The sequence below is a fragment of the Gymnoscopelus microlampas genome (genome assembly GCF_963454915.1).
Source record: "Gymnoscopelus microlampas genome assembly, chromosome: 3".
In the NCBI taxonomy this organism is placed as follows: Eukaryota; Metazoa; Chordata; class Actinopteri; order Myctophiformes; family Myctophidae; genus Gymnoscopelus; species Gymnoscopelus microlampas.
The window spans coordinates 40,607,768-40,632,264 of NC_139940.1; the positions used below are offsets into that span (position 1 = coordinate 40,607,768).

Consider the following 24,497-nt stretch of genomic DNA (forward strand, 5'->3'; position numbering starts at 1 on the left):
CCTTCTAACAGCCACAGTGGCGCTGTGAGCTTGTAGATCTACTATGTACGGCACGGGACATCGTCGTACAACTGAAGTATAAATCAGGCTTTACACTTCCTTTTTCTGCAGGGATAGACGATGCTGAATCTGAATGTGGCTTGGACAGCAACGTGGAATTTGATTGGACGATCAGGAATGAGGCTGACGCCCCATCACTGAATGAACAGCTTCAGTCCATTTTGTTTTTAGCTGAAACGGCAGCAGGACTGAAAACCATTTTATAACGAGTGAACACTGAGACATCGTGTGGACCAGGAAGCATGTCACATGAAGAACAGCTCATCAGTGTTTTCCGTGAGAATGTTTTACAAACCTGAGCAGAGCAGTGCCATAGAAACACATTTCAAATCGTCAGAAATTAGTGACGCGTAGTGCTGAATTGAAGCACAATTACTTTTAATTATGCCACATACTGTACTGTTTGCCTTTCAACACTTATTGGCTGTAATATTTCTGTGCAAGACAAATATTGGAACTCACAGACTCTAGGTACAGATGTTTGTCATTGTAGGACAGAACAGGGAGGACATCATTTCTGCTGATACAACATGGAGCAACTTTCAGCAGAGGAGTTTCTTTCCAATGTGAGCTATCCACCGCACCACTGAAGCCTGAAGGCTAATTTGTTTGATTCCAACTCCTAGCTTGAGTCACATGGTGTCATGATATGCTGCTCACTGTCTACCACCTGAACACTGTACTACTGTCTAATGAAGTAATGACTTGAACAGCTGAACACGACGTGTGTAATGAAGAAATGACTTGAATGTCATCAGTGTCTAATACATGAGTGTATGTATTGAAAAGACGACCTTCTGTTTTCCTAGTTTGGTGACAAAATGTTTAAAACATTATTTTACTTATGATACTGCTGCAGCTTCTCATGTGAAGTCAAAGGGTTCCCACTCTGCCAGGAATGTCATGTCAGTTAAATGTAGATGTAATGGTATCAACAATATTAATTTTAAACAAGCCATTGCTTTTATGAGAGATCCATTTTAGCTGACCTTGTATTGTAAACTGTACTTCCATGTGCTTTTTCTCTACAATCTTCTAAATAAAGTATTCAATCAATCAATCAAAAGACGCAAAGAGTATTATAAACCACAAACAGCTGTTACACAATTTATCCACTAGATGGTAGCCAACCGTTTCAATTTCTTGCAAGCATTGGCAAACTACCTTTGTCACTCTGAAATGCTATGTATGGTTCAAAATTTACATTAAGTTAATTTCTGTCATTTATTGGTTCAAAACATCCCCAGATGCTTCACATTAAAGTTAATGTGATGCTTTTCATATATCACATTTTACAGTACTTAATAGAAAAATGTATAAAAACATAAAAAATATTGTGTTTATTTGTTTTCCTATCATATGGGACGAGTGAAAGCTTTTGGATCGAGACCAGAGAAGTATAATGTCGCCCCGGGACCCAAACTAGTGAACATAATCGTGACACATTGTGAGCTTGTAAATTGGCCACTTTCACTACTTGAATTTTTTTTTGTTTCCAGATTTGTTTTGAATTTATTTATGAAAATATTTTCCAAAATAAATTGTATTTTTTATTTAATTTATGAAAATAATTGAATTTTGGGGGAATATTTTGATAATCGTTTGAAATAAAATAATTAAAAACAAAATGTAGGAAAACAAAAAATAAAGGGATATTTACTCGTGACCCACAAAAATCGGTCCGCGACCCACATTTGGGTCCCAACCCATTGTTTGGGAAACAGTGGACTGGACATAGACCTCTAGGCCATAGCTCTAGGCTACGTAAGTGACGCACCCTTTACGTCAGTACAAACCAAACCACCCAATGAGATCACAATGCAGGCGGAAGTGGCAGTTTTGAAAGTCGGTTACAACAAAACAGAATCAGATGGACGGTCAGACATAAAATAACCGTTGTTCGCATATTAGTTTATTTTCTACGAAAAAGAAAACACGGTAAGGTGGATTCTTGTTCTAATCGGTGAAGATGTTGCGACATTACTATCATTTTCAGATATGTTTTTTAGGCACGTTAGATCCACTTTTCAATCTTTTCTTCGAGAGACACTTGCTAGCTATTTTGCTAACAGAGGTACGGTAGTTAGTTTCAGACCGTGGCAGCTTTACCTAAGTTAACCCCAGTGATCAAGTAGCGTTAGGTATTTTTGTGGTGGCAGATCGGGATCAAGTAACTGATGACCAATTTCTTGATGTGTGATAAATGATTAAGTTATAGTTGAACTAGCTATACTTAGCCCTGAAACATGACTGTCATACCATGACAGTACAAGCGTCATGTTAGTAACAGGATAGTTGTGGGCACCAAGGAAGAGTGGGCACGTCGGTGTTAAAATTGTCTGTTTCCCAAAATGTTAAACCATTATTATTAAAAATATTTGGAAAATGTTTTAAAGTAAAACAAAGTATACATTATTAGAACATGCTTAAACATTCCACAATTAAGGTCTAATATTTCTACAATTGCTACAAGTTGCTACAAAACCTGTTTATCCAGTCATTTTGGTGCATAAACAGCAAGTTGAATGATACAATTAAGTCTGATAATGATGTACTGTGCATGTATACTTTACATTACTTAAAACCATTTTTCAATATAGATATTTATCTACATTTTGGGCAAAATAGCCAATTTTACATTGAGGTGCCCAGATGTCCCTAGTGCCCACCTATCCTGTATCCGCTGAGACGTGCTGCATACCACTGTTTATTGTCAAAGTAAAGGTGCTTACTGCTTTCTACCATTTTCAGATGGAGGAAGTTGACACGGATAGGAGGCATCAGCTCGACAATATTCGTCTAAAACTCAACAAAATAAGGCAATCTCTCAATGAAGGTAAGAATATGTGGACCAATGTCTCTGTCTATTGACTTGAGCTGTTCTAGCCTTGGATCAAGACTCATAGATTTCACATCGAGTCTGACATTACACAAATGTCAGAATCGATCAAAGAAATCTAGACCAGTGGTTCTCAACTTTTTCAGGCCGCGACCCCCCAAAATAATCATTTGAACTTGGGACCCCCGACCCTGACAAGCACTTGGAATTGAAGCAGTTGAGGCCTTACTAGCCTTGGGTCAAGGCTATCATAGATGTACAGTATTTTTTATCAAGTATGGCTTTTGCTTATATGCAAATGTCAAAATCGATCAAATCTGATAGTTTTGATCCAAGGCAAAGCCATTACATTCAGTTTTTATAGTAGATTTTGTTGATTACTTTTGATGCAGTGAGTAATGGTCTTTTTTCTGTTCTTTGAGGTATTAAAAGGGTATTAAAAGTCCTTAAATTGTCACTTCACTGTAATCAGGGACCCCCCCCCCCCAAAAAAAAAAAAAATCATGTGGGGACCTCACCTGACCCACAGGTTGAGAACCATTGATCTAGACAATGACTTGTCTTGACACAATTACAATGTCTTGATCCAAGGCTATAGCAGTCCTTCCAGTGAAAGTGAAATGAACCAGGTTGTAGCATGTTTCTGACACACCCCTATTTTCTTACAGATGACACTGGCAATATGAACCAGGTCATCAGCTCAAACTCTCCCGAAGCATGTCTCACATATCTGACGAGGTTGGAGAAGAAAGGTGACCCTCGGGCAGACCATAAGCATCTGTCCAGGGTTATAGACTTTTATACTAGAGTGTTCTCCAATATGCCACTGGGAAAGCACTGTCAAAACGAGAACTATGCCAGGATGCTGGTCAGATTTGCAGAGCTGAAAGCGTGAGTAACCTAATCATTCATTACACAGCTTCACATTTTGTTCACAATTTTCAGCGGTGTGTAGAAGTAGATAGGTAGACCCACAAATGAAATATGTCAACATCAGTTGCGCTATGCATTGCAAAAAACTGTTTTATTGTGTTTTAAATCATATTTATTTCCCCCCTTCAATCAGAATCCAAGATGTCAATGAGGCAGAAGCCAATTTCAATTTAGCAAGATCTCACTGCCCCAAATTTGCCTTTGTCCACATTTCCTATGCAGAGTTTGAACATTCCCATGGTAAGGAGGCGAGATTTAAAAATACGATTTGTTGTACTTTTGAAGGTGAATATATTTGTGTGACTGATGAAGCTTCAATATCTGCTGACTCATCTTACCAGGCAACACAAAGAAAGCCATTCATATATTGCAGAGGGCAATCGAAGAGGATGCTAAACCAAAAGAACTGCTGGAAGCTATCTTGCTGAACCTCCAGTCAGGAAAGACACAACTTGCCTGTTCTGAGGATAAGGAAAACATTCTAGGTCAGGATTTATGTCTTCTTTTTTTCACTGGATGTGGTGAGAACAAAGTATGCCTTCTAGAACTTTTCTATAGGTCCCTATGTTTCTTTCCCAATTAGCCCACAGTAAGGTGCGTGATTCTACCAAGCAATGCTCCGAGTCTAAGGTCAGCAGGATCTCGGACGGGACAGGCGAGTTGCACCTGCCCGGTATTTTCAGTTCAGGGTAAGAATATAATATTTTCCACTATTTAAAACGGGGTGGTATTGTTTTTCTTTTTTTATCAGTGCATTTTTACATCTGTCTTTGGTTTTCCGTGTCCTCAGGAGAGAGCCCTTAAATGCATTGTCAGATGACCAGCTGCCAAGCTGGAGAACTGGGTCTCAAAAAAGAGCTGTTGGCATGGTGAGAGTTTTCTTCCAATTTGAAGGATATGTTCTTCGCATTGTTTGTTGGTGCTTCATTGTAGAGTTGTTCGGAAACCAGTATCGGAAAAGCTGCCGATACTGCCTAAAATGCTGGTATCGGCGAGTATGCCATTCCGATACCACATCATTTATCACATGGTGATATTTAATTTACAGTCATATTTTGATGACTTCAGTTGATATTGTGTGACTGTTATATTCTTACTGTACTATTTACATTGTAATATTACTAACTTGTAACTGCACTTTAACAATTATTAATGGAATTTTTATTTCCTAGATCAGTGGTTCTCAAACCTTTTAATTTAGAGGACCCTTATTACGGATCCATTTGGTTCCATTTGTACACTCAGAGTTACAGACCATTTGGAACCCCCTCAAGGAACCCAGATGGTCCCTGGACCCCACTTTGAGAACCACTGTCCTAGATTTGTTTAAATTACACGGATCGGTACTCAGTATCGACCAAGTTATGGGTATCAGAATTGATATCGGGAAGGGAACAATGGTATTGGTACATCTCTACTTCATTTTGACATGAAACCAATGATCAGTTTTTCAAAATGTCTTCTCACACATTGCTTTGTAGCCGGGGAGAGTTCCCATACTTCCCTTCTCTATCCCGGAAACGGATGATGATGACAGTGAGGGGAAGTCCCCAAAGAGAGAGGATGTATTCATCCCAAAAAGCCTCATTAGGTATGTGTTTACAGTGAAAGGACCATGCTACACTTTAGCTGCAGTAACTACATGTCACAAAGACATTGTGAGAGGATGTATTTTCCTTTAAGTATCTGCAACTCGCACACCGTTATCTCTGGTAGTAAATAGTAACCACTTTATATTATTTGAATTGCAATATAATGCTTAGATATATCTCTCAGGTGTATAATTAAACATCTGCAGTAATTACACGTTATATGTTGCAATGCCATTGCCTTGATGGTACCAACTAAGGGGATTTTATTATTTTAGTTTAGTTTATTTCGAACCACATCAACAGTTACACAAAACGTACCACACTATAATCCAATAATTCATGTTGTTTGATCAAAAAGGCATAGGCTGAAGCTCAAAGCTTATTACCTACATGTTGATTTAACTTAGTTACATCATTTATAAAGTTCATATTGAATGAACACTCAAAATATTTCGTAATTACATTCAAGACTACTTGTACATTGTTCGTAGTAATCGAACACTCGAAAATATAAAGTATATACATTCATGTCTTCATTCTTATACACATACATACACCCGAATGCGTGCATATACCAAGGGGCAAGGCTTGGATATTTACGATGAGGCCAACACGGAAGCTTATGAATGGCCAGAGTGGCGCTGTTTTACCCTGCGCCGACCTGAAGTGTCAGAAAGAATTTATTTTAGCGCAAGTGAATGGGTTTTTGACAAACTTTAGACTAGATTTTCTTACCGTAATAAAAATTGTCATAAATTCTATATGCTTCCAGTCGCTAGTTTAAAGTCTCCTTTCAATCATCATGATATGCGTTTTGCTAAATTATGGTCCCATTTATTCTAAAATTGACGATAAAGTAGGCTATGCTCCAGGAGGGGCGGGATGATTTGATTGACAACCTACACAACCAATAGCATTCATTCCCCGCCCCCGCTCTTGATTGACAAGCTACCCAACCAATAGCATTTTTGGGGGTGTTTTCCGGTTCGCTGGTCACGTGTCTGGTCTCAACCAATAGCGTTTGAGTTCCGGCGTGGCCAACTGTATATATTAACGATGGAGGAATGCATGTTCCCGAACTATCGGCTTCATTTTCGTTCTGTAGAAAGCAGGGGAGTGGCTTTGTCCATTCTTTTTTACAGTCTATGGCATATACCCATATACACACATTCTAATATACATACCGTTATATACAAACGCCAACACTACCATATCACACCATACCCCTCACTCCATCAATTTCCTAGTTAACATATATGCTAACATGTTATACTGAGCAGGCAACACTCTCTAATCGTTATATATTATCATACATATACACTATATATATATATATATATATATATATATATATATATATATATATATATTTATATATATATATATATATATACACACACACACACACACACACACACACACACACACACACACACACACACACAACAATGGAATCCGTTACACCCTATTTAAATGGTATACTTATGTACTGTATAAAATGTATATTTTCCATAAATCCCTTAATTATCATGTCTATATTTCTCCAAAAGAATCTTGCTTGTAATATGACAGTTGGAAGTTTTGTAGATTTACCTGAAGCGACTTATTTTGTATTTCATCCTGTTTCAGGCAAACACCTGGTCCCAGTACTAGTGCCATGTTCACAATGTCATCCTCCAAGAAAACTGTCGCTGAAGGTGATTTCCACCTTAAAGTGAGTCAAAACTGACCCTAGTTATGGAAAGCTAGCTTAAAGTACCATACCATTATTACTACATGTCAGTGTTGTCCATTGTTAACATCGTTGTCCATATTCAATAAACATTACAGAATATACCTGAAGAATTCTGTCAACATTAGCTGACATTAAGATTACAGTTTGAAATGCAGCACTTGTAAGTTTTTAGACTAATACAATAATATTATATAACATAAATGTTGTAGTGACTTTGTAAAGGGTGAATTACCAGTACATGGCAACTTTAACCTATTAAGACCGGGAAAGCCTATACGTTGTTATACCTATAAAACCGGGAAAGCATCTGTGTCATTCTAGATGTTGCTATGTATAGCAACAGGAATAATAGTTTTTCTGAAAATGTAGGTTAGGATTTAGAAGGCTTTTTTTTTTAAATGGCCTCAGGTCTAAATCGGTTAAAGTCTCATTGAGATGTGAGATCTAGTAAGTATACACTGCAGTGAGTGCATATAATCTGTTGTGTTTACAACATTTGTTGAAGACACATGCAATATCTGCTAATGGTGAGAAATCAAAATTAGACTGGTATGGTACTTTAAGGGTTCTGAATATGATAAAAACATAAATCGTAAATGCCAATTTTCTTACCAAGCTGTGATCTAAATAAATAAAGCCTGTCAATGTTGTGTGCACAGCCACCAAATGTCAGTCCGGATCCCCGTCCATGGGCGGACGAGGACCAGGTAATGGTGGACTCTACCACCACACTGCTTCACAGACAGGACAAGAGAGACGCTGATAAAATGGAAGGTAATAGACCACAAAGAACCTATAGATATTCGTCTTGCACATTCATGTGGGTACAAGACAGAAGGCCCTATTTTTCAGGTCTTAAGTACTAGGTCTTATCACTTAACTTAAGACCTGGAGGAGTGGCCAATGCATGCCACTAAAAATTGCGAAACAGCAGGTCTTAAGTAAAATCTAGTACTTAAGACACGCAAAATAGGGCCCAGAGAGTAGAGCACAATTGATGCTGTTCAATTTAGTGTCCCTTTGTACGTAATTTTTATTTCCTCATCCTTGTATTGAGTTGTACTATTATTGTGATGCTAGTCTTTGTTGTAGCCTATGTTTATCTTACTCTATTTATTCTGCTGATGTTAAAGCTGCTTACTTACCCTCGTACAATTCTTGTTATTTGATGTGATGTGATCTTGGCTTATCTATTCTACATCGATTATGTGCTGACTTGATCACTGTTGTCTTTTGCAGATACCACGTCCACTTTTAACCATATCATCAGTTCATATTCCCCTGAGTCATGTCAGAGATATCTCTGTAATCTGGAGAAGAGGGGAAACCCTCACACTGACTCGAACTTCCTGAATAAACTCAAGGACCGGTATGATAAAGTATTTGCCAAACTGCCTGTGGTGAAATACAGTAAGAACGAGAGCTATGCCAGGATGTTGGTCAGATTCGCAGAACTGAAGGGGTGAGTATGAATTAGAAATATGTCTATTATAATCAGACCTTTTGAGGAAGAAGATGGTCCTTAGATCGATGTATGTTATTGATCTACTAAAAATCAATCAAAACCGGCTTACCCTTATGCCTAAACTTATGCCTAAACTTATTAGCCATATTTTACTATTTAGAAAAATATTTTAAAATAGTTCAACTAGCCGATCTACATCGACACGTTGTGAGCTTGTAGATCGTCTATTTGAACTATTTTAAAATGTTTTTCAAAATAGTAAAAAATGGCAAAAAGGTTTAGGGGTAAGGTGGCGCACAAGATGGGGCCCAATTATCTATACTGTATTGTCTCTGGTGTACAGGAGTGTTTGACTGGGGTTGACAGCTGTCTTCTTGTGTAGGATTGAAGACCCTGAAGAAGCTGAGGACCACTTCATAGTTCTAAGATCCCACTGCAAAGGCCTAGCCTTTGTTCACGTTGCACATGCCCAGTTTGAAGTCTCTCAAGGTAGAACACCCCATCTTTATTACATTCATATATATATTAACTGTTCTATAGAAAGCTGATTGACAAAATATACACCCCATTCAGGTACTGGTGGCTTAGAACCAAATATATATTATAATTTACATTGTTAATATTGTAGGCCAGCTAACGGCGAATGGATATTTAATTGAGATCCAACAACAATTTTAAAATGTACCTTTAGATCCAACCCTAAAATATGCCTTTGTTTTACACAAATACATTAATATACTGCCCCTTGGTTGGTCATCGTCTTCTTTAGTTAGTTGTAAACCATACTATATTTCAATATGGATTAAATATTGCATAATGAGTTATCTTGTATTATTTAAGGTATGTATGGCAGCATGTGCTTACAAAAGGCATGTAGACAGTAGACATGAACGGTATAGTATCCCATCTAAAACCTTGTCCAATGTTGCAAAACTGCTGAATTGCAAATTACATTTGTCCATTTTCCTTCCTTGTGCCCCATAAGGTAACACAAGAAAAGCAGCCTCAATTTTACACAAAGCCATGACACTGAAAGCCAATCCAGTTGAGCTCCTGGAGACAGCCTTGGGCAATCTTAAATCTGGGAAAAAAGAGCTAATGTTGGTATCCACTGAGCAGGAGGAAAGTCCTGCAGGTATGTTCAAATTAGTGTGAATATTGTTGATTGATCATTCTAACCAATTTTAACCTGGCATCGCTATTTTGGGCATATCATTAATAAAAGTCTTTAACCATTTAAACCTTATACTTAGCCCCCCAGGGCTCTATACTACTAGGCCCCCTCCTGGCCTAGTATAGAACCCTACACTAAATGTCTTTGCCGAAAATAGCAGATCTATAAGCTCACAATACGTTGTGTTGGGACACTTTGTGAGCTTGTCGATCAGCTATTTCCGCTGGATGCATGCTCCAGAATAGGGATGCTAGGGTTCAAGTGGTCAAAAATAAAGTTTATATCCATGTTATTTTTTTTTTATTTTTTTATTTTATTTATTCTTACCACGTTTCCTTATTGTAGCTATGCAGACCAGTGCGCCACTGAGTGTAGCAGCTTCTGGAGGCAACCATGCTGTGCAGGTACCTGTTCGGGCTGGTCGGGTACCTGTCAACCGACCTGCACAACAACAGCTTCAACCTGTCAGCAAGGAGCCTTCACCAGGATGGAAGATACCAGCTGTTGTCAGCCGATATGTTTCTCCAGAGGTCTGATACATTAGGGTTATCACCAAACATATCACTGTTGTATCTGCTGTTGTTGTTATGTCCTGTTGGGTTTTGTGTTTCTGAGAGCGTATTCATGCAACATTTCTCAACTGTACAGTTGAATATTGTGTATATCTATTTTAGTCTCAAAACAATTCCCCCAATTTTTTCTCTTCCTAGGAGAAGCACACGAAGCACACTTCTCCTCCTGATCCCAGACCTGCTCCATGCCGGCAGGATTCACTGCCCACTCCATGCCTCCCTCTGCCATCCACACTGAGCACAGTCAAAAACCAGGTCTACCAGACCCCTAGCAACTACAGAGACCCCTATGGCAATAATAGGTAAGTCACTGATGGTAGGAATTTCACTTTAACAAGATGCCTATTGAAAATAAAAGGGTAAAATAATCAGATTAAAGTTAGGGTAAGTGATATTTTTGTTTAGAATAAATATTAAATAGCTCTATATGCTGATAGTCCTCATAGAGTGTTTGTTCAGTAACGGGAGTCTCTCCAGCTCTTTAGTAAACAGAAATGTCATTTTCAGGTCACAATACAAATTGTTATTGAAAATTATGTTTCAGTTTTTTAAAGTAGCGGAGAGCCGGTGAGACCCTGTTACTGAACATACTCTATAGAAATGATTACTATTTAAATATAGTGCTTTAACCGTTTTTGCTTTAACCATATCACTTACCCTACCTTTGATCACTGAGTGGATCTTTAGCTAAAGCCACCCTCCAGCCAAATTACTTCTTGTTCTACAAGCAGATCTACAAGCTCACAACAAGTCACGATGCTTTGGGAGTTTGTGGATCGGCTATTTTTGGCACTTGACGAAGTATAAATCAGGCATTAGAACTGTCTGTTCTCCCGTCCCCAGCTACATCACTCCAGTAGTAAAGAGAAACCCAGAAGTGACTCCCTCTACAGCACACGCATCTGGCCCTGTCCAGAAACCGCCCAAAGCACTCCACCAGGTGTCATGCTTCCAAACCCCACAGGTAGATCTAAGTTTCTTTTTGGAGAAGAAATAGTTGGTGATAACACTCGTCAGTGTGGCATTGTCCCTGTTTGAGTTTCTTATGAAATGACCATGGCAGCACAATATATGTGTATTTGTGTTCTAGGCTTCCGTCACTGCTTTGTCAAATGAATCCATCACCATTAAGGGCAAGCAGTTCTTCATCCTAAAGATGATCGGACGAGGCGGCTCTAGCAAGGTGAGATATTTCTAAGGAGCTGACGTGACCCAAAAAGAAGAGCTGCCCTATATTTACCCCCTGATGTTATTTTTATGATCACCAAATTTCTTGTCCACGCTGCCAGTAGGCCAAGGAAGTATATCCCCAAATATCTAACACATGTTTTGGAAACACTTTAATTTCATACTGGAAGTCAATGAAGTTCAGATTGGGCTGAAATGTTGCCCAAATATATGGAGATGACAAACTTCAAGATGAAAGTTGAAACATTGCATAATTAATTCAGAAGGTATTTCTCCATTTCCTGTCTGTTGGTCACCTTTTTCTCCATTCTTTTATTGTTCTATTCTCTCAGGTGTACCAGGTTCTGGATCACAAAAAGCAGCTGTTTGCTGTGAAGTATGTGAACCTGGAGGAGGCTGACGCTCAGACTGTAGAAAGTTACAAGAATGAGATTGAACATCTGAACCATCTGCAGCAGTACAGTGATCAGATCATCAAGCTGTATGACTAGTGAGTAGTACACAACACAATGGTTGCGTACGAAATCACATATATACTGCATGCTGCATACTAATCGGTATGCTATTTTTCAACATACTTTTGAGTGCATGCACAGTACATTTAATTTTGGATATACTAATGAGACCACACAAAATGTTAGGGAAGTGCCCCATCTTGTGACAAAGCAGAGGTAATACGGATACTGTTTCATCACTGTAACAGTTAGTTATTTGCGGACACCGATTAAATGTGAAAGTGTTTAATAGAAGCATAATTGACATTACGATGGAGGTTGGTTGCTGTCCGCCATGTAAATTCTGGTAATGTATGTTCAGAATCAGGTTTATTGTCACATCACAGGTTAACAAGGTAAAAAAGTGTGTAAAACTTGCTTTCGTACATCGTTCCCATGATGATGTTGCCAGCTCGGTGGCTTTGTGGTTAGAGTGTCTGCCCTGAGATTGGGAGGTTTGGGGTTCGATTCCCCGGCCGGGTCATTCCAAAGACTATAAAAAATGGGACCCCATGCCTCTGCTTGGCACTCAACATCAAAGGATTGGATAGAGGGCAAGGCAAGTCCCTGCGACATACTAGCGTCATGTCTAGGGGGTGTACTTGTACATCATGGCTAGGGGATATACTTGTACATCAAGCGGCCTCACACTAAGGAAACAGGAGCTTACGTTATGTTGATGTTTTTTATTTTGTTTGCTTCTGCTTGTAAAGTGACTTTGAGTACCAAGAGAAGCGCTATATTAGCGTTTAAGATATTTTATTCTTAAAATACGTGTTAAATAGCTCTATATTCTCCCTGTCTCTCCAGCTCTTTAGTAAACGTAAATAAAAGGGATATATATTATTTATAATTTCTGATGAAAATCATGTTGTGCTTGAAATTGCAGTGAGATAACAAACAGCTACATCTACATGCTGATGGAGTGTGGCAACCTGGACCTGAACACGTGGTTGAAGAACCGCAAGACTGTTAAGCAACTAGAGAGGAAGTATTACTGGAAGAACATGTTGGAGGCAGTCAGCACCATCCATAAACATGGTCAGGATCTCTCCATCTTCTTTCCTCTCTTTCACTTGCAAAACATTTAAGGAACACTTCACCTATTTGCAATCTTCATATTAAAGGTCCTCACTAATGCTCATTTTAAGAGCAAGTCTGCTCACTCTGTCTCAGAGGTAGGCTGTGAACAGTTCAGAAATGTGCTGACCTTACTTCAGTGGTAAGGATTCCAAGCGAATGGGTGCTACTGCCTTTCTCTTCCTGGAAAGTTAGCATGGTGAAATAGAAGGCATTGATGTTGCATCAATAAAAATGTTAGACATTCAAACTGTCCATCCACACGATTCCACAGTCCACCGTTGACGCACAGAGCATGTATAATGGTACCCCATAGTGAGCATTAGTGTGGAAACGTATATATATATATTAGCACATCCTTAATTAAATGATTTCAATGTATCATCTGTGTTCTTTACAGGAATTGTCCATAGCGACTTGAAGCCAGCCAATTTTGTCATAGTGAATGCTTCCCTGAAGTTGATTGATTTTGGCATAGCTAACCAAATCCAGGAAGATGCAACAAGCATCATGAAAGACTCTCAAGTAAGTCATTTATCTTAAAGACAACAATGCTCCCTAAGTTTTGATAGTTATTGTAATGTCCACTAAATATTCTTGTTTGCCAAACATAGGTTGGAACAATCAACTATATGCCACCTGAAGCTATACGCTGCACGTCATCTAAGAACGGGAAAGCCAGCTCCAAGGTACTCATATTCAACAACCTATTTGGAAAAGAGTGCAGGTTCTGAATATTTTCAAATTTTAATGACACATAGTTTGATTTGCAATAGGCCACGAACCCCCATTCCATTGTTTTCCTCTGGAGCCCTCATCTACACTAAATCCTCAGTGACAAATTAACCCATAGGGTCCATTTGGTTCCATTTGTTTGCTCTCAGAGTTACAGATCTGCAAGGGTCCATTTGGTGCTTAACTATCAATCATTTTCCTGGAATCCCCCCCACCATAAGGACCCTAGGGGTTTCCTGCAGTTAACGTTGAGAACCAGTACAGAAATACACAGCTAAAGGGGTGTTGATTTCATATTTTGGTCCTCAGATCAGCCCTAAAGGTGACGTGTGGTCTCTTGGATGCATCCTGTACTGCATGACCTATGGGAAGACGCCATTCCAAAGCATCACCAATCAGATGAGCAAGCTGCACGCCATCACTGATCCCTCATTTGACATTGAATTTCCTGACATTCCAGAGAGGGATCTGCTGGATGTATTGAAGGTGAGAGATGAGGTTTCCTGTATATCTTTGGATGAGGCGTCAGTCTTTGATACTGTATGTATCTGTGGATGAGGTATCAGTCTTTGATATATTTAAGAATATACATTTAAAGAATACATGTTTGGACCCACCCATTAGGATCTTCCTCAGGTCCAACAGCAGCTATCTGCCACATCCTTATATAGGGTATGGGCACGTATCAAGCAGTTATAAGACTCCACGACAGTATGTTATGATCTAAGAAATATAAAACCAACATGATATGCAAAATCACATATCGGTCACACTAAATTCAGGTAAATACTATCAACGATACAAAACATTATACATTTTTTAGACTCCAATATATTTGATGTGATCTGCTAACGGTCTGCACAGACAATCCTCATGGTAAAGGCTTCAAGAATTAGCATGAGATAAAAAACAATTTACAGAAAGACCCCTGACTAGGGTGTCAGATGGGTCAATCACCTGCTCTTAAGACCTGAGGAAGATCGTGGGAGGATCCAAACATCGTCTCTGCCATGAAAGCCTTAAATGCCTGGTGTGCAGAGTGAAAGTCATGCAGAGTGAGAGTTGGGTCATAGTTTAATATCTATGCATATACAAAAGTAAAGTATATATATATGTTTTATGAATCTCTTAGTTACACCAACATTATTCTTGTGAAACACTTGTTACTGGTGAAGTATTCATTAACATTGCACACAAATGGTTAACCCTCTGTTACGATTACACACTGTTCCAACAACTAATTATGTTATGTGGTTATTTCAGTTTAGCTGGTGGTGATGTAGACATATGACTGGTTTTGTTTTGACATTTTATCTTCTGGTTGACTCTGCCAGAGATGCTTGGTAAGAGATCCCAGAGAACGGATTTCCATTGCTGAACTTCTAGACCATCCGTATATTCAGCTTCACCAACAGGCATCACCTGAGCCAGGTATACAGTACAGTACACAACACTTGCATGCACATCTGACACTCTTGACTTATTTCAGTGGTTCTCAAACTTTTTCACGTCAAGGAGGACCCCAAATTAAATTGATTTGGCCGCAGACCCCCATTTCAAAGTATTTTGAGCTAGGGACGCCCATAACAGAAGATTTGTCAAAAATGTTCGAACATAGCTGATCTATAAGCTCACACCGTGTCATGGCAATAACCAATTTACAAGCTCACTTGTCACATCTCGACATGTTGTGAGCTTGTAGATCAGCTATAAACTGTTCCTCATTTTGCTGGGGACCCACTGGAACCCCCCGGAGGACTTCTGGGCGTCCCCAGACCCCACTTTGAGAACCACTGATTTATTTAACTGACTTCACAGATTATTATGTGACACTTCTGTGGCAGGTTGATTTTCTCCTATCTCAACCCTGATTAAGGCCATGGGCCGAAACGTGTCTGTTTTCAAATTAAAATATTTATTTCTGCAGATTGTGTCAGTGCATACAGTGGAGGTGTGCGACAAAAATAGCAGATCTACAACCTCACATTATGACGCCTTGTGATATTGTACATCGGCTATTTTTGGCACGTGACAGTGTCCTATTATCTATAAATCAGGCTTACTTTAAACCAGATTTTCCCTTATTCAGAACGTCCATACAACAGCGATCTTAAGAAAATACTCAACGACCTCGCAGCCCTCCAGTCTCCGAACAGCATCGTCAGAGCTGCTAATGTAAGAAATAATATAAAATATAAAATAATATAAAAATATATTGCCTTTCATTTCTTTAACCTGTGATCTTTGACTTATTATTTTATTCTCTGACTTATACTCACCCACAGAACTTGGCAAGAATGTGCAACAGTGGCAGGAAGCTGGATGTTGCAGAGTGTGTGAAGTCAAGTCACCAGTCATAGACAATTATGCATTCCCACTTCAAGCTATAGGGCATCGCAGTTCCGCCCACTTCCTGGTGCCGGAAGTAAATACTCAATGCATTTTTCCCATTGACTTTTCCAAAAATATTTATATCAATTAATTTAAGCCTAGAATCAAGCCATCCAGGATCCTGGTGAATCATGACCATAAAACCTTTTTTTCTGTGATTTTTATTTTATTTTATATTTAATGATATGATATACTATATTTAATAAATACCCTTTGTTTTGCCGTTTTCAACATTTTTTTTTCACAGAATCAAACGTTTTATGGTCATGATTCACCAGGATCCTGGATAGCTTGATTCTAGGCTTAAATTAATTGATATAAATATTTTTGGAAAAGTCAATGGGAAAAATGCGAGTATTTACTTCCGGCACCAGGAAGTGGGCGGGAACTGCGATGTTTTGTCTTCCATTTGCCCTCCCATCCTGGAGAGAGCTGCCTAACCACTAAACTGCAATAATAACATCTTGTATTTTTACACATGTATTACTATATCTTTTCTTGTCATATTTTTATGCTGGTGTTCCATTTCTTAAAGTCTATCACTATGTTCTAAAACTACGTAACACTATAGTAGTGTTATGTTATAGTCATTAGTTGTTTAGTTTTACATGTCTGTATCTGTCCTGTAAATGACTATTAAACTAGTTTTCATTACGCTTTATACTAATGAACCTTTTATTTGTTATAGTTTATAACGGTGTATATTCAGGAACAACTTTTACTGAGGAATAACTTTGTATTTTTATGAAAAATGACTTGTTCCAAATGATTGTATTAAAACAAGGATGCATATTGTCTGCGCAAAACGATGCCTGAACAGGACCCGCCATAGGATAATTAAGTTTACGCTGTTATTGAACTTTGCCTTACAAAATGTATCAACATATTATTTGATAACATGCTAAGAAGTTACTGTTTATACAAATTTACAGTACACGTACTCTTAGTCATTAGGAAACCACCATTCTCCTGATCAATAAAGTCAGTGTTTCTCCTACAACAAAGTGTATATTGGCATAATACATTTATTTCCATTTTATTTAACACAAGTAGTAGCCCATAGGTCGCAAGCTTATCTCCTGTTATAGCGTGGGCAGCTTGGTGTACAAGTACATCCCTGGATCATGCCAGTATGTCGCAGCGCAGGGACTTGGCCCCCATCCAACCCCTGATGCGGAGTGCCAAGCAGGGAGGCATGGGTAGCAGTTTTATGGTCTTTGGTATGACCACCAGGGATTGAGCCCTCTGTCTCAGGGCGGACACTAACCACAAGACCACTGAACTGGTGATCTTAAGCTTTTACCCCCACTTTTTATAAAGCACAATCTCATCTAGCATCACTAACACTTAATTTGAAACAGAATTATTTATTTTACTCAACATTAAACTTACTTTTCTACCAGCCATAGGTTTTTGCATTCAGCGCTCTTGAGTGTAACCTGTTCACAAGAAACTTGAGCTTGTCAACCATTATTTTTGCTACCTGGGGTAAATGTCAACAGCTGCAATGACACTTTTCTCCAGCCAAGTCTGTTCCTGTTTAATCTTTATTTAAACATTTCCTGATACATTGAGAAACAGTGGTGATATTTTGTATAGATAACGACATTTTTCGTTAAAAGTTCAGGGTATCCTGTCTGTTCTAGCTCCAGATAACAGAAAATACATTTTCAGGTCAGGAAACTCCCAAAGACTATTCATCAGCTTCAATTTTATATTGTTCCAATTGTGTGTGCCTATTGTTTGTTTTTATTTCATCACTTCCAATTTCTGACCTGAAATTATTATTTAGTATTTTCTGTTTACTGAATAGCTTGAAGATATGTAGAAACTCCTGTTGCTCTATAGCAATGATTGATGGTGTACAGAACACTCAATTGGCCTCTTGATGTTTAAGGAATGACAGTGTAAGAATCATATAGAATATTTTCTAATATCTGTAATAAAAAAAGAAAAGGCAACGGTTTCCAGCAGGCACAACAGGTATTTGGCCTCAGATTAGAATGTGGCATTCAGGGGGAGGGTGGGATAGGCAGCTCATTCAGCTTGGCTGTAAATCGTCCTGGGTCTGTCAGCACCTCTTCAAAGAGCACATCCATTAGGTTTCTGACATAGTCTGCAAAGAAGAAATATATATATTGTTTTAGTTATTTATAGCCTGTTCCTTTTGAAAATGTTCTGTATGATAAATCTATTGTGGATGTAGCCTATCTCCACTGCTAGAGTACAGTATTTGCTTTACAAGTACACAGTGAATACGTATTTGTAAAGACTTACTCAATGTTGGCCGTTTCTTTGCTGGAATGTGCTTTCCCTTTTTGTATTTCGGGCAACAGATTCGGTAGATACACGCGTCATGCTTTTGGAGTTGACGTCTTTTGTTCTCATTGTGGTGCATGGCTGCAAGGTACAGCCTGGTAAGAACGAGAAAAAAAGTAAAGAAAACAAATAAAGAGGTTCAAACATTTAATATTGTACTACAGGTGTTTGTACAACTTCATCCTAGCAGACATCTGACCAGTCAATAGGATTACCTGCACAGCATCCCTCTGAAGGTAAACATCCGTTCTTTGGGTGCAAAGCGCAAAATGAGGGAATTAAATCCCTCAATATCCGATGTCTGGTGGAGAGGGCTCAGTTTAGCCACATCCTTCAGGAGACGCTTGTTCTGGATGATCTTCTGCAGTTTGATTGATGGTTTTGTTCCTTGTAAACAATCAAAACAATCAGATTAGAAATGATGCATATCATGGTTGCCTCTATTTGAAAGTTACAGAAGATTAGCTTTCAAGAATTAAAAGATCAAAAATGCTCCACTCACAGTACACTGTGTAGTAATTTAGGTAATTTAACAGGCTCTGGGATAAAATGTACAGTGCCATATCCCAGATAAATTAGCAGTGAATGTACACACAATGAACAAACATGTGATGTAAACCTACCAGATTTCAACCAGTGTCTTGTTCTTCGAGAGTGCAGACATTTGGGGAAAAGCGCATTGGTGTGGTTGTGCACATTGTGGATGTGATTCACTAGTGATGACCACTTTGCCACAGTCTCTTCACCCGAAGGGGACTGATGGGTCGACCAGCACAGATGATTGACAATACTCTGTTCCCATTTCTGGATCACCTCACAGTCCATCTCCTTCCCTAGCTGCTCCAACTTCTGAGAGACATCTGGATAGTAAGTATAGGATAGAACAGAGTTGAATGAAATAGAATAACAAATTCTTGTAGTACTGTATGTGTAGTAGAATAAGTAGAAGTAAAGATGCTTTGTTTTTGTCTCATTGATATACCTTTTGCAACATGCCGCACATCGTAGTAGTGAGTCACCTCTGGCTTCTCCTCTCCCAGGTATTTATCTACTTGCAGGTGTCTGTCGGTGATGAGGGTGTCAATCTTTACACCGGAGCGCTCGAGAAAGTTCAAGCTGCGGACCAGGCCTTCCTTCTCCATTCCGTTTGAATGGCTGACTTCGTTAATCTGGGAAGACATTCATTGAAAAGTTTCTGCTTTGTTAATAATTACATACTTGCCTTACATCAAGTGACATCTGAAGTAAGGGTACAAAGAACGTGTTATTTTTGTATACATACAAAACATGTTTTACCATTTAGGACTCAGTTGGCCTAAAGCAACATAAAAACTAGAGAAATGTACATGAAAGGAATGCCATTTTATACTGCTGTTTTAGGTTTATGTAGACACGGTTGTGTTTAAAAATGAGAATTGAGTCACAAAATATTGGATGCATCAATCGTGTATTTCACCAGTTGAATCTGATCTCACCTGCACGAGCTGAACATCGATGACATTGCCAGATTCTATGTCTGACACCATATATGAGTCATATTTGGCATTGTGTCCTGGACTGTCCCCTCCCAGAATGACACTATCTTTTGATCTCATCGTTTGGAGAAGGCCAGTCTGGATGGTCTTCCATGTGGAATAGATGCATGGGTCCAGGTAATTACGTGCATGCTTGTGGTATGTAGTTTTAGCAATGCTCTTCACCTTGAGAGCAGTCAGGACCTAATGCACGGATATTGAGAGATGAGATTAATGGAAACCTGTCACCATCCTTTCTAGATAGACCCCTATGTCTAGATACCTACATGCCCAGTATCAGTCTACTATTATATTTTACGCACACGGACGCGCACACAGCCACACACACACACACACACTTATTTGTTCACCTACCTTGTCAACCTGTGCAAAGGATGAGCCTGTGAATGAAATTGCAGCTGACAACTGAAGATCACCCGCTGGGGTACTCCCAATAATCGGTTGGCTGTTCCACTGTCGAGTGTATCCACAACTGGGACACTTTTGCTGTATGGACAGAAAGGTTCCACGAACTGTTTTCTTCACCACACAATTGCAGGTGCAGACAGGACAGTGTTGAAAAAGACTTAGCAGACAGTCCTCATACACAATATACTTTGTGCTGTCCTTGGGGCTGTACACAGGTTCTGCACTATATATGGAGAAGCATGAAAAAGGTCAGTCAGGACAGTGTGTGCAGTTGTTTCTAATCATTTTGCAAATGATTATTATACTTCACATGACCCCACACAGATGATACAGTATGAAAGTGAGTGAGTGTCAGTGATTGAGTGAGTGAGTGAGTGAGAGGATTGTATTAGTAAGACAGACGGACAGAAGGGATGGTTGGGGTGGAGGCAAACATGCTAGCAGGCAGGGTGAGCAGACCGCTTTTAAGTAGCTTTGGTCACATTTTGATGATTTACTAGGACCCACTTGGTATAGGTAATGGATGAGTCGGCCAAGTTAGAACCACCTGGCCTGTCAGATGAGTCTGTGGAGTTTTGTGAATCTTCTTCTGCGTCTTCCGATGAAGGTAAATCAAGACATGCCCGCTTCCTTGGTGGGGGGCCATCTCCGACAGCGGTTGAGCTCAAGCCCCCAATGGCAGAGTCCGTAGCCACCCCTTTTTCCTTGGTTGAGGGTTTCACCTGGACACCTACATTAGACACAACACTAAGTTGTCAACACTTTATGATAGGGATGTAAAAAACTATAGGCATGTACAAAATTATTGCAGAGATTTCTACACACCTTTACTTCTGATGGATTTCCCCAGAGTTCCCTCTGACAGCTGGGTTCCCACAGTCTTTAGAAAATGTTTCATATGGCACTGGACACCTACATCTGATGACCCGATGTCCACAACCGCAGAGTTCTGGGAAGACAGATAATGCATATACTATTTTTGGTTGGCATTAGAAAAGCCTTCTTCAATGGCCATATTGGCTATATATCCCTTACATCAGGGACATTATTTGGGGCATACTGCAAACATTTTACAATAGTTCATGTTCTTACATTCACATTGGCCTATATTTATTTGAACAATCCCTTAGAAATTGGAAATGTAAGTAATGGAAAATATAGCCTCTTGGACACTTAACTAACTAAGAAACAGTACTTTAGTGGACAATCTGAAAACCCCAGGCTCAAGGATCCCAGGGGGACGCCGCCCGGACCCAACGTTTTGAGAACCACTGTTTTAGGTGGCAGTGTTGCCATGTCTGCTTATTATAAGCGAATCTTTCTGTAAAGTTGCTTTAGGGCGGCTATCGGTAGTTGAGGGTTTTTGGAGTTTCTAAAGTGTAGTTGCTTATTTGGTCTTGCTTCCAAATGCTTACATTACTATTCAAACCAGTGGTTCTCAAATATTTTCAATAGCTCATGGACCCTCAAAATGTATTTGTCCCTAAACCCCCATCTGAAAATGTTTTGTGCCAAGGAGCCCCATAAACCAGATTTGTGTTGTTAGAATGTTTCCAAAATAAAAACAAATTATATTTCAAGATTCTTTTTAAAAATAGCAGATCTACAAGCTCACATTGTAGATCGGCTATTAAAAAAATAAAAAAGCTGATGCATAAAGTATATAGGTTTACTAGTCTGCTCATGTGGCCTATTATAGTAGTTGCTTCTTTTGGGCTTGTTTTCATAGGCCTGGTTGCTTATTTCTCTAACAAAATCTGGCAACTCTGCGAGGTGTTACACGGTATTTAGAGACCCACCAGATTCTGTGACCTGCACTCACTTTAAAGAACAAACGACAACCGGATGTGTGTGTGTGTCTCAAAGAATAGTCAGTAAAGATTAAAAAAACTTTTTAAAAAACGTACAGGTAATGCTTCTGATGAGCCGTTTACCGCAGTGTCCCCGGGATAGAGCGTAGGAACAGCGTCTGGCTTCAGGATCCTCTTGTGAGCGAAGCCCATGGTGACTTTGGTCAGGTTGCTCACACAGGGTACAAACACACTTGTCCGTTTGCAACGGAACGAACGGCCGGAAGTCCCATCCACTCCCATGTTAAAAAAAAAACGGGGGCGTGTACCCGTTTTTTTTTTTAACATGGGAGTGGATGGGACTTCCGGCCGTTCGTTCCGTTGCAAACGGACAAGTGTGTTTGTACCCACAGTTGTCGGTGAAGTGAGCGCTGCACACCCTCAGCTTGGAGGGCAGCGGCTGGGGAACCTTGCCGTCTTTGTAGATGAAAGACAGCCATTTCTTGATCAGATCCTTGTTGTCGGTACTTGGTAAGCGGTGAAAGGACGTTTTACCACTCGATATCTTGCAGCCAGAGACATAACAACTCGCCATGTTCTTTGCATTCACACTTTGGAGAGGAGGATTGTTTTGGTAGCGTCACAAGTCCGACTTGAGACTAAAAATGGCGAGACACGCCGTCCACTGTGTTGCCAGGTTCTGCGATAGAAACAAGCAACCATGTCTATGAAAACAAGCCCAAAAGAAGCGACTATAATAGGCCACATGAGCACTGTAAACCTGTACTGCTGCACCAGCTATTTGAAAATAGCAGATCTACAAGCTCACAACGCGTCACGATGCGACACGTTGTGAGCTTGCAGATCTGCTACTTTCCAAAAAATCACACCCTGTGTGAAGGAAGCGGTGCCTTTGGGGCGGGGCTTAACTCATTTAAGTTCGTCCCTATTGGTGGTCTGAGTCCACTTACCAAATTTGTACTTGGTAGCATGCTGCAAACTGGAATAATGGCTGTTTAAAGCCCAGCCAATGGGCAGACAGAGGGGGCAGGGCTTAAGTAATTACAGTTTGTCCCTATTGGTGGTTTTAGTCCATGTCCAAAATTTGTAGTCCGTAGCATGCTACGGGCGGACGTCCCTGGGGGTCCCTGGACCCCTCTTTGATAACCGGTGGCACGTGTGGCAAATGAGAGGAGAGATGGCATAGGCAATCTCCAAGTCTGTGTGTGTGTGTGTGTGTGTGTGTGTGTGTGTGTGTGCGTGTGTTTGTATGTGTTGCTTCTTTGCCGTGCTCATCCCAGGCTCATACACACAGACACACAGACACACAGACACCGAGTCAAAGCCACGTATAGAGCGGTTGGCACCGCTAAAAATCTTGAAGAAAATGTGAAAGTTGTGGAATATCTTTTAAACATTTAACACCACAAATCTGGTACAGGGGTCCCTGGTATAAAATTATTTTCAGATGAGGGGTTCTGCAGACAAATACATTTTAATATGGGGGTCCTTGACATGAAAATGTTTGAGAACCACTGGTTTAAATACTTCAAACAAGCCCAAAATAAGCAACTACACTTCAGAAACAATGCAAAAACGCAACCCACAACTAGCCAATATTTACAATCAACTTTACAGAAAAACAAGCCCAACGTTACTTATAATAAGTGGACATGGCAACACTGCTCTCCAATTTACTTCCTGTATCTGCGTGAAGTGGGCGGACGCCTTTTTAGGAGACCGGAAGCAGGTTAGGAGACCATTTGTAGGATTTGTGTACCATGTTGCCTCCAGTGGCTCCAATTGGGATGGTGTATCTCTGTGTATCTTCATAAATTAACCATCTTTGTTTATTGGCAGTTGGCAAACATATTTGTGCATTACCGCCACCTACTGTATTAAAATAGTTTCTACCATATTATCAGTGTCTCTCTGTGCAAACTGTACAGTGTCCCACCCAAACCTTCCTATTGTCCTTCCATGACTCAGACACTTATTGTCTGAGTTGGAGCAAGACCCTCTCTCAGTCAGAATGTCATTCAGGTCTTCTCCACTAATATCCACGACATCCAGCAACCTTGTGTTCTGCATCCAGTATCATATTTATCCTTTCTGACTTACTCAGAATTTCTACGGCCCGGTTATAACCATGGCTATCAAAGCCAGGAATCGCCTCTTGTCAAGGCA

General features: G+C 39.7%; 3 protein-coding genes across 3 annotated transcripts in view; 2 read left to right on the plus strand and 1 right to left on the minus strand.

Moving 5' to 3' along the window:
* Nucleotides 1-1,151, plus strand: part of LOC311041667 (phosphomevalonate kinase-like) — a 4,882-nt gene extending 3,731 nt beyond the window's left edge. Inside the window, exon 5 of the mRNA XM_084052148.1 lies at nucleotides 112-1,151. Within this exon, the coding sequence (XP_083908274.1) occupies nucleotides 112-266 (155 nt within the window). The 3' untranslated portion in view covers nucleotides 267-1,151. The remainder of the gene's footprint in view (nucleotides 1-111) is intronic.
* Nucleotides 1,152-1,893: 742 nt separating this feature from the next.
* On the plus strand, nucleotides 1,894-17,198 carry ttk (ttk protein kinase). Its single transcript, XM_084052700.1, has 26 exons — nucleotides 1,894-1,998; nucleotides 2,812-2,896; nucleotides 3,568-3,790; nucleotides 3,966-4,072; nucleotides 4,174-4,317; nucleotides 4,416-4,521; nucleotides 4,623-4,701; nucleotides 5,314-5,423; nucleotides 7,054-7,138; nucleotides 7,819-7,933; nucleotides 8,399-8,621; nucleotides 9,007-9,113; nucleotides 9,610-9,759; nucleotides 10,144-10,328; nucleotides 10,509-10,672; nucleotides 11,214-11,334; nucleotides 11,461-11,553; nucleotides 11,891-12,048; nucleotides 12,942-13,093; nucleotides 13,533-13,657; nucleotides 13,747-13,821; nucleotides 14,177-14,353; nucleotides 15,202-15,298; nucleotides 15,957-16,042; nucleotides 16,153-16,255; nucleotides 16,660-17,198. The coding sequence occupies exons 2-25, from the start codon at nucleotides 2,812-2,814 to the stop codon at nucleotides 16,225-16,227; spliced, it is 3,042 nt and encodes a 1,013-aa protein (XP_083908826.1). The 5' UTR covers nucleotides 1,894-1,998; the 3' UTR covers nucleotides 16,228-16,255; nucleotides 16,660-17,198.
* A 635-nt stretch (nucleotides 17,199-17,833) lies between these two features.
* On the minus strand, nucleotides 17,834-22,545 carry LOC311042020 (uncharacterized protein). The gene is made up of 10 exons (XM_084052523.1): nucleotides 22,428-22,545; nucleotides 21,346-21,469; nucleotides 21,028-21,250; nucleotides 20,467-20,743; nucleotides 20,053-20,295; nucleotides 19,560-19,746; nucleotides 19,201-19,437; nucleotides 18,793-18,964; nucleotides 18,536-18,672; nucleotides 17,834-18,374 (listed from the first exon to the last, which is right to left on the minus strand). The coding sequence occupies exons 1-10, from the start codon at nucleotides 22,521-22,523 to the stop codon at nucleotides 18,271-18,273; spliced, it is 1,800 nt and encodes a 599-aa protein (XP_083908649.1). The 5' UTR covers nucleotides 22,524-22,545; the 3' UTR covers nucleotides 17,834-18,270.
* Between the last annotated feature and the right edge of the window lie 1,952 nt (nucleotides 22,546-24,497).

Excerpts from the sequence above, each read along its gene's own strand:
- ttk (XM_084052700.1), top strand. The coding sequence starts at position 2,812 with ATGGAGGAAGTTGACACGGATAGGAGGCATCAGCTCGACAATATTCGT. Across the intron at positions 4,522-4,622 it reads CCCGGTATTTTCAGTTCAGG|GAGAGAGCCCTTAAATGCAT; the intron begins GTAAGAATATAA and ends CCGTGTCCTCAG. Across the intron at positions 5,424-7,053 it reads ATCCCAAAAAGCCTCATTAG|GCAAACACCTGGTCCCAGTA; the intron begins GTATGTGTTTAC and ends ATCCTGTTTCAG.
- LOC311042020 (XM_084052523.1), bottom strand. The coding sequence starts at position 22,523 with ATGGGCTTCGCTCACAAGAGGATCCTGAAGCCAGACGCTGTTCCTACG. Across the intron at positions 19,438-19,559 it reads TGTGCGGCATGTTGCAAAAG|ATGTCTCTCAGAAGTTGGAG; the intron begins GTATATCAATGA and ends CTTACTATCCAG. Across the intron at positions 18,673-18,792 it reads TTCAGAGGGATGCTGTGCAG|GCTGTACCTTGCAGCCATGC; the intron begins GTAATCCTATTG and ends CGTTCTTACCAG.